Source organism: Rattus norvegicus, chromosome 1, assembly GCF_021556685.1.
Source record: "Rattus norvegicus strain SHRSP/BbbUtx chromosome 1, alternate assembly SHRSP_T2T, whole genome shotgun sequence".
Taxonomy (NCBI): Eukaryota; Metazoa; Chordata; class Mammalia; order Rodentia; family Muridae; genus Rattus; species Rattus norvegicus.
Window position 1 is genome coordinate 248,681,611 of NC_141534.1, and position 14,117 is coordinate 248,695,727.

Below are 14,117 nucleotides of genomic sequence, written 5' to 3' on the forward strand. Positions count from 1 at the left end.
CGTCTGGATTTTCTCCTGTGTCCACTTCCAGAATTCTTATAGTTCTGTGCTTTATATTTAGGCCTATAAGTCATTCTGGGCTTTTTTTTTTAAATTAAAGAAATAAGATTTCTTCTCTTAATGGATGCCATGGTTCCAGTACAATTTGTTGAAAAACCAATTTGCCCCTGTGACCTTTGCTCCTCTGCCAAAGATCAGTCGTGTGTGTATGTCTGTGTCTGTGTCTGTGTCTGTGTCTGTGTGAGTGTGTGTGTGTGTGTGTGTGTGTGTGTGTGTGTGTGAGCACACTTCTCTCCAGTCTCTTCTGCTTGCTGATTTCTCTCCCCGCTAGTCGCACACTGCTGTGGTTGCTACAGACCTGACGCAGGGCTTGAAGTCAGGCACTGCCAGTTCTCCAGCCTTGATTTCAGCAAGATTTTCCATCTCCCTGGTCCTTGGCTTTCTCACCAGCAAAGTGTGGACATCTCTTTTATCGTGATATACACACGGTATTGAGTACATTGTAGGTGCGTAAGGTTAGTAACTATTTGACGTTTCGTATCTGAAAAAAATCTTAAAGTAGAAAGGAAAGAAATTATCATTATTCGTAGTATGGTGCCCTCTCTCATCTTTAATTCTCTTGGAAAGCTGAGAGTTCAAAATCCATACCATTTGTCTTTCTTGCCATTCGTGTGATTGGCAGTTGTTTTTCAAAGTCACTGTTCCAAGTGGGCAACATAAGACCCTGCAGCAGAAGAAGAGCAGGGTTCTAATCCCTGCTTTGTGACTGCAAGGATGCTTGGGGTGCTTTTGGCCACAAGGGAAACACCGCTTTTATTATTTTTCAAGTGAGAGACACCTTGATCCTGTAGCCCCTCAGCTGACTCCCCCAGCTCCATTCACTGGTCTAAACGGAACCACATACCTGCCCTTACATTAGCATCTGCTTCACGTAGACCGCCATAGACTTTCCTGAACAAATTACCACCTGACATCTAAGCAAAATGAGGATCAACTGTCAAGGTGGGGGAGAAAGGGTGTTAATTAAGGCGACTGACACTGCAGGCTGCTGTGAGCGACCTTAACTAAGCTTCTTAACCCACCAGGCTTAGGTGCTTGCCTATAAAGCAGACACTGCACACTGCAGGCATTGTACATAGAGTGCATGCAAGAGTGTGGCATAGGTTGTTTATTTAATCTTGGCTACAGGCGGAAGTCGTGCTGTTCCCATTTAGCAGGTGAATACAAGATAAGCAACTTGTATACAGTCACAGGTTCGTAAGCAATATTGCTGAGAATTACAGGGTTTTTTTTTTTCAAGCCTAAAATTGCCAAACTATGTAGACTAGCATAAAGTATACGAGTACCTATAACTCAGATAAGTCATGGACAACTTGTTCAATAATGTTTAAATATAATTGTCTCCAGGAATTTTACGACGAGTGGCCAATCAAGCTTGGAGAAGTTGAACCTTATAAAGGACCAAAGACTCCAGATGGCAGGGTAAACTCGAATGTCTTCCTCACTGTCTGTGTATGATGCCAAGAGACTGAAGTGCACAGAGGAGAGACCCTGCCTGTCCTTCTCTGTCCTGTACAGTTGGGTAGACCTTAATCTCTCAGGAAGCTATCGCTTTCCTTTTCCAAAGACATCAAGCTTTCTGGGTGGGTCTGTGTATCCCTGTGTGGAGCGAGGCATCAGAGCCAATGGAACAACATTCTAAGATGTGCTTGGTCCCTTCTCAGCTGGGCAGGATGACTTCCTGGGGGCTGGGTTATATTTACAGCCGCACTCAACTGCAAGCTTCATGGGGGAACGGGGAGAGGGAGTGTGTTTGCTTCTGTACCACCATATCCTCAGACCACGAAAACCAGAAATTGACAAGTTTGTCAGGGCCTCAGATTCTTCATCTGCCCCTTTCAACTTCCAGCATTGGTAAGGCATCCATTAATCTCTGTTGTGAAGGTGCCTGCTGAGATTAGCCAGTGAGAAGAGATCTGTGTGCTTTCCACATGATAAATGTCTGCTTGCAGTTGATCAAATATGTGATTTCTTTTTCCCTAATGAAGTCATTAATGTCAGCTACATCTGGACAACGAGAAGTAATCAGTTAAAAGTAAAGACACGCTTTTGGGTGGTTTGGTAGTCAGACACACCCAAAAGCTATTTAGGTAAATTTAACTTTTTAACAGTGAACCCACTCATGTGTGTGTGTGTGTGTGTGTGTGTGTGTGCAGTCAATACTGTTTCTTATCTGATTATAGGACTGTAACTTATATATGAAGAGTTTAGTAATTTACATTATACAGAAAACTGTGGCTAGGAAATTAGATGCTATTTATAAGACTTGTAAAGCACACATTCTTCGGTGAAGACTATTTTGGGGGGGGGCGGTGGAATAATGTTGTGCCCACAATCTTTTTCCTTCCTAGGAAATCATCTTTTATAAAATCATCGATTACATTTTACATGGAAAAGAAGAGATCAGCGTGATTCCGTGCGTGTTTCCCTGAAGTAGTCATGGGAGTTGCCACTGGGGTTTCGTACCCGATCAGTATGTTCCAATGACTTTTCTAATCTTCTCCAAGGTCACCTCCAGCAGATCACTGGACACTCGTTAGTGGATTGCCAACATACATTGCTGAAAATGGATTTGTAAGTCATTAGACAAACTTAAAGGCTACAGTGCATTATGGTGTGCAAAACACTTACTAGTTACAAAATAAATATAGCCACTGAATCAAAAACGAACGAGACAAGGGTAGATGGCTTTCTTGGCATAGGAGAAAGGCTAGGGGAAAAAAATAAAATAGGAATTGATTGGTTTGTATCTTTAAACCACATTTGGGGGATCCACAGTTCAAGAAATAACATTAAATATTCAAGTTAGATCATGAAATTAAGGATGGCACCAAAGAGTCCTCGGGTTCTTAACTTATGACTGCTCATGGGAACAGCATGCAAAGCTACGCAGGGAAATCCAGACTCAAAGAAAGAAGCAAAAGACCCCCAAAGGAAATACGCACAAATAAAGAAACCAAAGCTTCAGAAGGGTTCCATGTTTTCTTTGTAAGGCTAGAGGACAAAGAGTAGACATGTTTCATCCACTCCTAGAAGGCACTTAACATCAGCTCACAGAGCTTGGAGGGTTGGGTAAGATACACTTCAACCTCAACACAAACTGTCGGGTTTTTCCCCCCAGAATTTCATGAGTGGGTAAATGCTGGTAGAAGTATTTACACCAGAAGTAGTCTTCATGGTAGGGGTATTTGCACTAAGGTTTTCCATGGTAGGGGTATTTGCACTAGGGTTTCTCCCGCCCTTACTCAGGAGAGCCCATCCCATCAGCCCATCCTGTCAACCCCTCTTTGGAGTTTCCAAATCATGATTCAAGTTTCACCCAGTGGATCTGAACAGAGCACTAAACCTTTTTGGACTTCAATGCCCTCATCTTTTAAAGGAGACAATGACTCAACCATTACCACCAGACTTGAAATGCTATCTATCATTTTAAGTGGAACTCTGGTAGAACGGAGAGTAGAGTCTTGCATTAAGGCCCACCTGTGTATACGACCCAGGCACAGACAATTCAGAGCAACTCAAGATGGGTATGAGAAACAGTCTCCGAATTCTGTCAGTAAGCGCAGTATTTCATACGGAATTCTTACTTTAGAGCGGGTGAAACATTGTCTGGCCTTTTCCCCTTGCCCCTCAAGCCACCTTACTTTTTTTCCCCCTCCATCTTTATTAACTTGAGTATTTCTTATTTACATTTCAATTGTTATTCCCTTTCTCGGTTTCTGGGCCAACATCCCCCTAACCCCTCATCCTCCCCTTCTATATCTATATGGGTGTTCCCCTCCCCATCCTCCCCCCATTACCACCCTCCCCCCAACAGTCACATTCACTAGGGGGTTCAGCCTTGGCTTCCCCTTCCACTGGTGCTCTTACTAGGCTATTCATTGCTACCTATGAGATTGGAGCCCAGGGTCAGTCCATGCATAGTCTTTGGGTAGTGGCTTAGTCCCCGGAAGCTCTGGTTGGTTGGCGTTGTTGTACATATGGGGTCTCCAGCCCCTTCAAGCTCTTTCAGTCCTTTCTCTGATTCCTTCAATGGGGGTCCCGATCTCAGTTAAGTGGTTTGCTCAAGCCACCTTACTTTATAAAAGAATAAAGCAAGATCAGCCCCCACGTTCAAACGTTCCTCAGCAGGGCAGTCTTTCTCTTTTGCTTGGGCTGAGGAGGTTGTTTGGTAGTTGAAGGGCATCACTCGGATGATGACATCACTTGGAAGTGGGAGAGTGGGGAGGAGCAAAGATAGCAGGAAATGCCACTCAATGGCATAGCAGAAGAGGAGGTGACTTCAGTTAGCAAATATGGCCTAATGTATGGAGCATGCCTTACTGTGTTTACCAAGCAGCCAAGAGCTTCGTGGGAAACTCACCCCCAACATGCCTTCTCTCACCCTCCTCCGTGGGCTTTCGTGGTCCTAACCTCACCATGTTTCAGAATGACTCTGTCTCTTACTTCACAGATCTGTAACATGATGAACGCCCCTGCAGATGAGTACTTCACATTCCAGGTAAGGGTGGCCATATCCCTGCCTCATCCCTCAGGACTGGGAGCTGGGTGGGTGCTCCCTCTTTCTCCTCATCCATGGAGTCTAGCTTATGTGTGCCTTAGGTGTAGTCAGCTGCCACTCACGGGGCGCAAGTTCCAAATCTCTAGCTTGGCCAATGACCATCAAGAAGATTCAAAGAAGGGGCCTCAGAGAAGAAAGATAAAAGAAAAGCGGGAGGTGTGTGTGTGTGTGTGTGTGTGTTGTGTGTATGTGTGTGTATAACTGTGTGTGTCTGTGTGTATGTATGTGTATCTCTGTATGTGTGCGCATGTATTTCTGTGTATATATATGTGTGTGTGTGTTTGTGTACGTGTGTGTGTATAATTGTATGTATGTGTGTCTGGATGTGTATGTGTCTGTGTGTGTCTCTGTATGTGTGTCTGTGTGTGTGCGTGTGTGTGTGTGTGTGTATGTGTGTGTGTCTGAGTGTGTGTATGTGTGTGTGTCTGAGTGTGTGTGTCTGTATTTCTATGTATATGTGTGTGTCTGAGTGTGCATGTGTGTATATGTGTGTGTATGTATTTTGTATATGTGTGTGTCTGAGTGTGCGTGTATGTGTATATGTGTGTATGACTGAGTGTGCATGTATGTGTGTGTGTGTGTGTGTGTGTGTGTGTGTGTATGAGCACATGCATGCACACTGCCATACCTCCATCCCCTCCCACTCTTGGTTCTGTAGGGGCAACAGCTGAGCCTGGTGCATGGCTGGTGCTTTTAGCCCTAATTTGCATGACTGATTGGCTGGAGACATTGTATGGCCCAAATCCAGCCTTGTGGCGTCTTTCTAGGCAGCCCTTCCTACAGTATATTGTGACCGTGATCTGAAAAAGAAAAAAGTTCTTAGCGGGTCCCTGGATTTTATCTCCTTTTCATCACCACCCAGGAGCCCACTTCCTGGAGAGGAGAGCCCCCAACCAGCCCCGCTGTACTCACCGCTTGGCTAACCCACCGCGGCCCACCATCACAGCTGTGGCTTGCGTGTGACCCCTTAGAGGTCACGTGTTGAAAGCTAAATCCCCCAGTGTTTGTACACATTAATTCTTCATGGCTATATTGAGACGCAACAGAGCAGATGAGGGTGGAGCCCGAGGCACGGGAGGGACATTGCTAGAAAAGGAAGAGGACTCAAGTTGGCAACTCCAGCCCCTCTTGTCCACTGATGCTCTCTGGCATGTTATGATGCAGGGAGCGGTCTCTCTGAGACGACGGGGCCATACTCTTACACCTCTCGCTCTCTCAAACTGCAGGAGACTTAAATTCACTTCTCCTTAATAAACCACCCAGCCCAGGCTAGTCTATGACGGCAACAGCAAAGCGATCGTAGCGTCGACCAGGAGCTCATCTTCTTCAGAGCTTCATCTAAGTCTCCGTAACGACCGGCCACCGTCTCTGCTTCCTGGTCCCTTTGAGAACTAGATGAAGTTGCTGTGCCAGCGTGCCGCAGTCTCTCCTCTCTGCACGCTGGCACTCCCTGTCCTGCATTTCATAAACATTAAATCCGCGATCGGAGTCAGAAGTAGAGACTTCCCTCCCAAGGGCACCACTAATGTCTGTCTTTCTCTGTGCTGTTTAGACCTGCAGAATCCCATCAATGCTTAAATGGAAGAGATAGCTTCCTCTGGGTGTGGGTGATCCCTCCCCAGCAGCGACTAAACCCTGCCTTGGGGAAACCCAGACACAGCTGTTAGGATAAACAGAGGCTTCCCCGGGCTCTGCCTGCCCATCCCTTTGCTTACTGATGCGGAAACACACAAACACCATATGGTCCTGTTGTTTCTTGTACCTCCCTTCCTGCAACCAGAACTTGCTTGTGGTTATGTTGTACCCAGCGGTGGCCCCTAAATCTATAGCAATTGTGTGCCAGGGTAGACTGCACTGATAAGAAAGGTGAACAGTGAATTTTTAAGTATCTGGACCTGGAGCAGCTGCTGTGGAAGCCGGGGGTGAGGGTTGAGTTCATTCAGCATAAGTAGGTGCACACTGAGGCTTGAGGAAGCCTGGAGCAACACTGTGAAAAGGATGGGGGCCCCTCACTGTGGTTTCACGAGTCCCTGAAATGTAACAGATCTCCAGTCTATAGTTATTTCCCCCAGAATCCCAGCACATTTCAGTATGGTACCCCTGGAAGCATGCTTATCAGAACAGGGCTACTGTGTTCTGCACTCGCTTTTGCTCCAAGGCCCTGCCTCCCAAATAGTTACTGAACATGACATGCCCATCCCAGGAGGCAGCCAGACTCCTCAGATGGGAAACATTGGCCTAGGAAAACCCAGCAGCTCTATAGATTGCTCCAGAGCTGGGCTGAGGTGACTTTACTCATGCTGTATCCAGCATTTTCGTCATAGTCTGGGTAAGACTCTTGTCTATCAAATAGTCATCTCTAGTTCTCTCCTCAAATCCCACCTCCCAAGAATGGACTAATACAGCCAGAGAAGGCTTCATGGTGAGCTGAGACTCAGCCTAAACCTCTGTGGAGGGCTAAATCAACCATGAAATGTTTGAAATACCCTCATTGTGGGGTGCTGAGTCTTTGGATCCACTTGCCTTAGCCACATACTTATAAATATACTCCGTGGATCTCTTACTTGAGAGGGCATTAGAATTGCTGAGAGAGGAGATGTATCCAGATGCATCCCTGAGACTACATAGGCTTAAAAAGAATCTGTTGTGGAGGCTGGAGAGAGAGCTTGGTGGTTGAGTTTGTTCTTTTCTTTCAGAGGACTAAAAATGGATTCCCAGAATCCATGTTGGGCAGTTTACAGCTCCCTGTAACGTCAGTGAATCTGGTGCCCCCTTCTGGCACCTGTGTGCACTTACACACACACACACACACACACACACACACACACATACACATGCACACCTACCCACTTGCCACCCCACATGTATAAACATAATTTAAAATTTTAAGTATATATAAAAAGAGAACATTTTTTAAAAAAGAATCTGTCACCTTCAGCCACACTTTGAGAAACACTTCTGCAGGAATTGGTCCTCATCTCTCACCAACGTGGGAGCATCTTGACGTAGGGCCTGTGGTTGACTCTCACTTGCCCTAGCAACAACACTAGCAACATGGCTTGGTTTTGGATAGTCAGCAGGCCTCACGGGTTTTTACTATAACCACAACCTACCATAAACTAAAAGATTATTTGATGGATCAGACAAAAATTATACTAAGTTCTTCACTAGAGAGATCCTAATGTCGGAAGTTAACTTCATTGGCATTGCAAGATGGTAAAGAGCAAAGGGAACAAAGAGGTCATGTAGAGATAAGAAGCTCTTTCCATCCCCAGAGCTGGGGAGGGGGGTCAAAGGAGAAAGTTAGAGCCAGAATGCAGATGCCCTTGTTCTGGTTTGTTTGAATGGATGGCTTAGAAACTTGTCCTAACTGTGTTCTGACCCTGAGATTTTAAAATAAGCCAAGCAGTGGGTGGGTCGGGGTGGTTGTAGGTGTAGTGGAAAGGTACCTCGTGCTGGTTGATTCAGTTGATTCTAATAATAGTGAGACCGGAATAAGGTCTATGGGTTGTATATTGTCTGTTCCATGCTTTTGGTACCATACCTAAGTTACATGAAATGTTTTCATTGGTGAGAACCGGATGAAGAGTCCATGGACTTCTCTGTACATTTCTTTCTTTTTTAAAGATTTATGTATTTATTTTATGTATACGAGTACACTGTAGCTGTCTTCAGACACACCAGAAGAGAGCATTGGATCCCATTGCAGATGGTTGTGAGCTGGGAATTGAACTCAGGACCTCTGGAAAAGCAGTCAGTGCTCCCAACCACTGAGCCATCTCTCCAGCCCTCTACATTTCTTTTGAAACATCCTGTAAATCTATACTTATTTCAAAAATAAAAAGTGAAAATGTTAAAGTAACAATTCCCTTATTGTTTATAGAAAGGACCAGTGGACGAAACTGGCTGGGTCATTAAAAATGTCTTGTCCCTGCCTATTGTCAACAAGAAAGAAGACATCGTGGGTGTGGCTACGTTTTACAACCGGAAGGATGGGAAACCCTTTGATGAGCATGACGAACACATCACTGAGGTAAGCGTGGGAAAGAACAGCAGATGTATCTGAGGATATCACGAAATGATGCCAGCCGTGGAGCTACTCCTGAGTCTGCAGGGATATTGTGAAGAGCACGTAAGACACGAGTCTCATAATTGTAATCAGGATATCGTTACTGTGCCATTTCTGTTTCCAGGTTGCTATATACTGCAACATTTTCTGTTTGATTTCACCCAAAATCTTTCCAATCCTATAAAAACATTGAAGAGTACTTTTTATTCCTCCCTTTCTTTTTATAATCTCTCTCCTTCTCAGTCTCAAACTTCTGTCTAATTTTTAGCTCCTACTTTATTTTATTCTCTTCGGCATTCCTTTCCTGCAGGAGAACATCCTTGAGGCTTGGCACTTTGAAAAGCAAAGCTTGTTAATTTTACTGTCTGGGCAATAAATTCAGTTTTTTCCCCCTTAGGTTGATACAAAGAACTGGGTTGGCATTGTGAGAGAAGGAGGGCTCCTGAGTCCCACCCCTTAGCTGAGGAGCCATCGTTAATTGGTGGCTGCTGGAGAAGGGTCAGTTTTCTTTAGGAAAGAGCCCCTGAGAAGCTACTTATGCTCCAGTAGCTGGTTCCACACCCACGCACATACAGGCAGCCCTGAGTGGCTCTGAACACACAGGTCATGAAGTCAGGAAGTAGGATGGTAGGGGAGGAACTAGAAAGAAGAGAACAGAGGTGAATTTGATTAAAGAGATTATATGCACGCATTCATTTCTCAAGCAATAATAATTTTTTAAAGGCAAGAACTGGGTTGGTGGTGGTGGAAGGAAGATCAGTATAGCAAAGTATGCGGGGTTTTGTCCACAAAGCAATTTTTATTTAATGTTAGAGGATCTGAGTCACCGTTCTTCCACTTCAGACTTTAACCCAGTTTCTTGGATGGTCTCTTTTAAACACCGATACCTATGAGCGAGTGAACAAGCTGGAAAGCCGAAAGGACATTGCTCAGGAAATGATTATGAACCTCACCAAAGCCACCCCTAGTGAAATCAGCTCTATTTTGGTAAGTGGGGAATCCAGGCCTGTGAACAGCAGGTGGCATTGGACTTCAGTTTCTGCAAACCACCGGTGAGCAGAGGCTTGCTTCTGGGGTCAAGAGATGAAGATAGAGGAGAGGTCGGGGAGGAAGGAGCCCTGTCAGCTGGTAAGCTTTTCTTCCTGGAATTCCAGACCACAGTGTTACATTAGCACTTGGTGAAAAACAGCTCCTGAGTTTGTAGGAGCAGAAACAATGTATCTGGATTCATGTATATCAGTGAGGAAAAGAATATTGTGAAGAAGGGCAACATGTCAACCATTATCCTAGCAGGCTGTGTAACAACCAGTGTTTCATCTCAGTGGCCTTCGTTAATAAGCATCTACCTTCTCCTTACTAGCTGTGGGTTGAGCGGGCTCTAAGTGACCTTGGTGACCCAGCTGTGAGTCTCGTTTGCCCTATGGCCTCTTATCTTTTGTGGACCAGCAGCAACCTGGTGATGTTAAAGTCTTTGCTCACATGACAGTCTCTAAAATTCTCACTGGCTAAAGCCAAGTCAGGCGATCGAGTCCAATATCATTTTCTGATGAGGAAGCCGGTGGATTTTTGCTGAAAATGTTCTAATTACCACAAAAGTAAGGGGAAAACACCCCACAATCACTTTTTTTTTGCTCTTTTTCTTAATTTTTTAGAGTGTGTATTTAGATGTAGTCTGGTGTCGGTGTCTGGTTTCGGTTTGCTGGGGCCATTAAAAGTTAAAAAGATTTTTGACTAAAGTATTTGAGATGATAAAGATGAGGTCATGGGCGGGAATCCTTGCAACTGCTATTGGCAATCAAAAACAAAACAAAAATCCAACCAATCAACCAACCAACCAAACAAACAAACAGAAAACCCCTTTTCCTTTTTTTGCCTACCTATAGCCCATAGCTTGGTTTTCAGACGGCTACTGCTACATTTTGGAGAGTGAGAGAACTCAATTGTTTTAGGACATTTCTTCGAAACAATTCTTCCTAATCACTTGCTATCAGTCTTTCCTCATGCAGAAAGTCTTCATTTGTAACAGATGGGTGGCCTATTTTAGATAGAGCTCAACTGGTTTTAGCATTAGAGCCACCAGACAGAAATCTCTGTAGTAATTCCATACTTAAATTGTGTTTCCATTTTAGAAATTTAAAGAGAAGTTAAACATAGATGTAATTGAAGAATGTGAGGAGAGACAGCTCCTGGCCATATTGGTAAGTGTTTCCTTCTGATCCTGGTGCCCTTTTAATAAAACCTGTTTTGAACACACACTCTCATTTTTCAAGCAAATGTTGATTTTCTTCTTCTTCAACATTATCCAAGACTAAAAAGAAAGTTCTTCTGTTGACTGACTGTTTTAGTCAGGGTTTGGTTTTTTTTTTTTTTTTTTCTACTCCTATACAAAACATCATGACCAAGAAGCAAGTTGGGGAGGGAAGGGTTTATTCTGCTTACACTTCCATATTGCTGTTCATCACCAAAGAAGTCAGGACTAGAACTCAAGCAGGTCAGGAAGCAGGAGCTGATGCAGAGGCCATGGAGGGATGTTACTTACTGGCTTGCTTCTTCTGGCTTGCTTTCTTATAGAATCCAAGACCACCCGCCCAGGGATGGCACCACCCATAGTGGGTCCTCCCACCCTTGATCACTAATTGAGAAAATGCCTGACAGTTGGATCTCATGGAGGCATTTCCTCAAGAGAGGCTCCTTTCTCTGTAATAATTCCAGCCTGTGTCAAGTTAACACACAAAATCAGCCAGTACACTGGCCTTTTGGTTTCCTGCTTTTTCTTCATCATGGTTCGATATAGTTCATCCCACAAAGACCCTTTACAATTGCAGCTAAACTAGATGGCTGCAAGAGTTACCTCAGGATCTAGGGAGACTGGCTAGGTTTATCGTCTTAGTGGCTTTGGGTTGCAGAATGGCCATCCCAGAGGGCCTGCCTGCCAGGGTGACAGAGCAAAGCCTTTCTCAGGCCAATGACCATGACAGGAGAGAAAGCACGAAGAAGGAGGAGTTGGCAGCAGCTGTGTGGTCTACCTCAGACCTACAGGGGAACTCATCTCAGTGACAGTTGGCCAGGTGCACTTTTTACCCTCAATACCGTGTTGAAGAGAAACGAAAGTACAGGAAAGCAGGTCACTTCCCTCCATGAGTGAAGGTTCCCCTGAGCTCAGTTTCCATACATTTGAGCACCAAATGGCAGGCGCATATGTTTGCTTTAAGTAAAACTGGTTTCCGAGGCCTGGGCTGCTCCTTGTTCTCTGCTCCCTCCTGATAGTCCCAGTGACCTCCTGTTCCCCCTCCTCACCACTATTTCCTCTATGACTTGTCTCCTGCCCTGGCAAGTCCTATCTCCTTCTCCCTTCATCCCCTCCTCTGGTCCTTTTTTCCTCCTAGTAGCTTAGCTTTGGAGATGTCCCTTCAGCATCTCCCTCATTTGATTGATGGGAACCTGTTCCCAACCATTGTTTCTCCCATAGCACCGAGAGCATGGTACTGTTCTCTAATAATCTCGAGCCCCCGGCCTTCCTTGGCCCCTGTTTTATAAAGCATTTCACTACACTAAACTCCTTGTTGAAAAGATACGACTTTTTGTCTCCCAAGTCACAGCCATGACTATGTGCCTCCTTCACCTCTCACCCCCACGTATCCCTAAGCCCTTTGAACCCACGACAGGAATCCCCACTGTAGAAAGAAAAGAGCCCCTGGGATTAGATTGGAGTCAAATCCGCTGAGAAAATTTTAAACGTGGCTCTAAATTGCGGCTTTACTGGTTATCGGGTGCTGGTGTACACGGAGCTGGTATAAGCAAAAGGGGAGTGAAGACAGAAGAGGGGACGGAGGAGAGAAAGAGGTTCCCGCGTGCGTGCGTGCGTGCGTGCGTGCGTGCGTGCGTGCGTGCGTGTCCGTGTGTGTATGATATAGGTATGGATCATGTGTCCTGGGCACACGTGGAGGTCAGAGAATAACTCATGGAGTCGGTGAGGGCTCCAGGGATTGAACTCCAGTCATCAGGCCTGGGGACAGATACCTTGAGCTGCTGAACTACTTCCGCATCCCCTCCTATCAACCCTTTACCATTGATAATGGGTGTTCTGCATGGCGGGCTCTAGGCTGGATGTATAGTGAAGCAATCTGTCCTTCCAACAGAAGGAGGAGCTGCCCGACCCAAGAGCAGCAGACCTGTACGAGTTCCGTTTCAGCGACTTCCCCGTTACGGAGCACGAGTTGGTTAAATGCGGGCTGCGGCTGTTTTTGGAGATAAATGTGGTGGAGAAATTCAAAGTACCGGTCGAGGTCAGGTGGCATTCTCAAAAGCTGACTCTGTTGCTGGGCTTCCGTGATGTTTTCTGCGGTTCCAAAGATTAGCTCAAGTTAGGATTTCAAACTATCATTAACTTTGTGACTACACTGGCTTAAACTCTGTCAACAGCACCAGCATACCATCTTAGATAAGTGTGCCCCGGGCCACCTACCCTTTAGAGTTCTGTTCTAAAGTCTGAATGGTGTTGTTGCCTTTGGGTAACAGGTTCTTACACGGTGGATGTACACAGTTCGGAAAGGGTACCGCCCTGTCACCTACCACAACTGGCGACACGGATTCAACGTGGGGCAGACCATGTTCACTTTGTTAATGGTAGGTACGGATGCTGGAAGCCACTGAAAGTCCTTGCAACTGTGAATAGTTCTCCTCTTGAGAAGTAACAAGAAAAGGATATGTCCTGTTGTGTCACTATCCCTCAGACTCCAACCCTTCTGCAGTTGGCTAGATTATCGACCAGAAATTCATAGGTTTACCATTGTAAAGGAAAAATGCAGGTACCTGCTGGGTTCTGAAACTTCCCTGGGATGCCACGAGACTCACTAAATAAAAACCTAATCTTTGGTAGAAATGTGGTAACTGCCCCTTTCCTTGCAGGCCAACTGGGCTATACCTGGAGTAGCCCGTATTGGCCGCTATAAATGTGTTCGTACGTCTTTCTAGACTGGGAGACTAAAGAAATACTACACAGACCTCGAAGCTTTTGCCATGCTTGCTGCTGCCTTCTGCCATGACATTGACCACAGAGGAACCAATAACTTGTACCAAATGAAGTAAGTGAGGGTGCGTGCTGTGCTGACGGAGGCTGGAAGATGCTGGGGAGGGATGGATGCTCCCCCTCCTGTCCTCTGAGACCTGGAGCCAGTCACTTCTGCTGCTTTTAGTCTCAGGAGTGTTGCATCCCCCCCTGAGCTTCAAGCTCGGGATATCTGCTTTTTTCCCATGGTGTCTGCCTCTCTCCCTCTCTCTGTCTCTCTCTCTCTGTCTCTCTCTCTGTCTCTCTCTGTCTCTCTCTCTCTGTCTCTCTCTCTGTCTCTCTCTGTCTCTGTCTGTCTGTCTCTCTCTGTCTCTCTCTCTGCTTCCACTTCTCAGGTTCCCAACTTTGTTCACATAACT

General features: G+C 45.5%; 1 protein-coding gene across 1 annotated transcript in view; it reads left to right on the plus strand.

Moving 5' to 3' along the window:
* Pde6c (phosphodiesterase 6C) overlaps positions 1 to 14,117 on the plus strand; it is a 55,839-nt gene that overhangs the window by 18,577 nt on the left and 23,145 nt on the right. The window contains exons 5-14 of the mRNA NM_001416003.1: positions 1,408 to 1,482; positions 2,412 to 2,476; positions 2,568 to 2,634; positions 4,514 to 4,561; positions 8,505 to 8,654; positions 9,534 to 9,677; positions 10,820 to 10,888; positions 12,830 to 12,976; positions 13,209 to 13,316; positions 13,665 to 13,774. Coding sequence (NP_001402932.1) covers positions 1,408 to 1,482; positions 2,412 to 2,476; positions 2,568 to 2,634; positions 4,514 to 4,561; positions 8,505 to 8,654; positions 9,534 to 9,677; positions 10,820 to 10,888; positions 12,830 to 12,976; positions 13,209 to 13,316; positions 13,665 to 13,774 — 983 coding nt within the window. The remainder of the gene's footprint in view (positions 1 to 1,407; positions 1,483 to 2,411; positions 2,477 to 2,567; positions 2,635 to 4,513; positions 4,562 to 8,504; positions 8,655 to 9,533; positions 9,678 to 10,819; positions 10,889 to 12,829; positions 12,977 to 13,208; positions 13,317 to 13,664; positions 13,775 to 14,117) is intronic.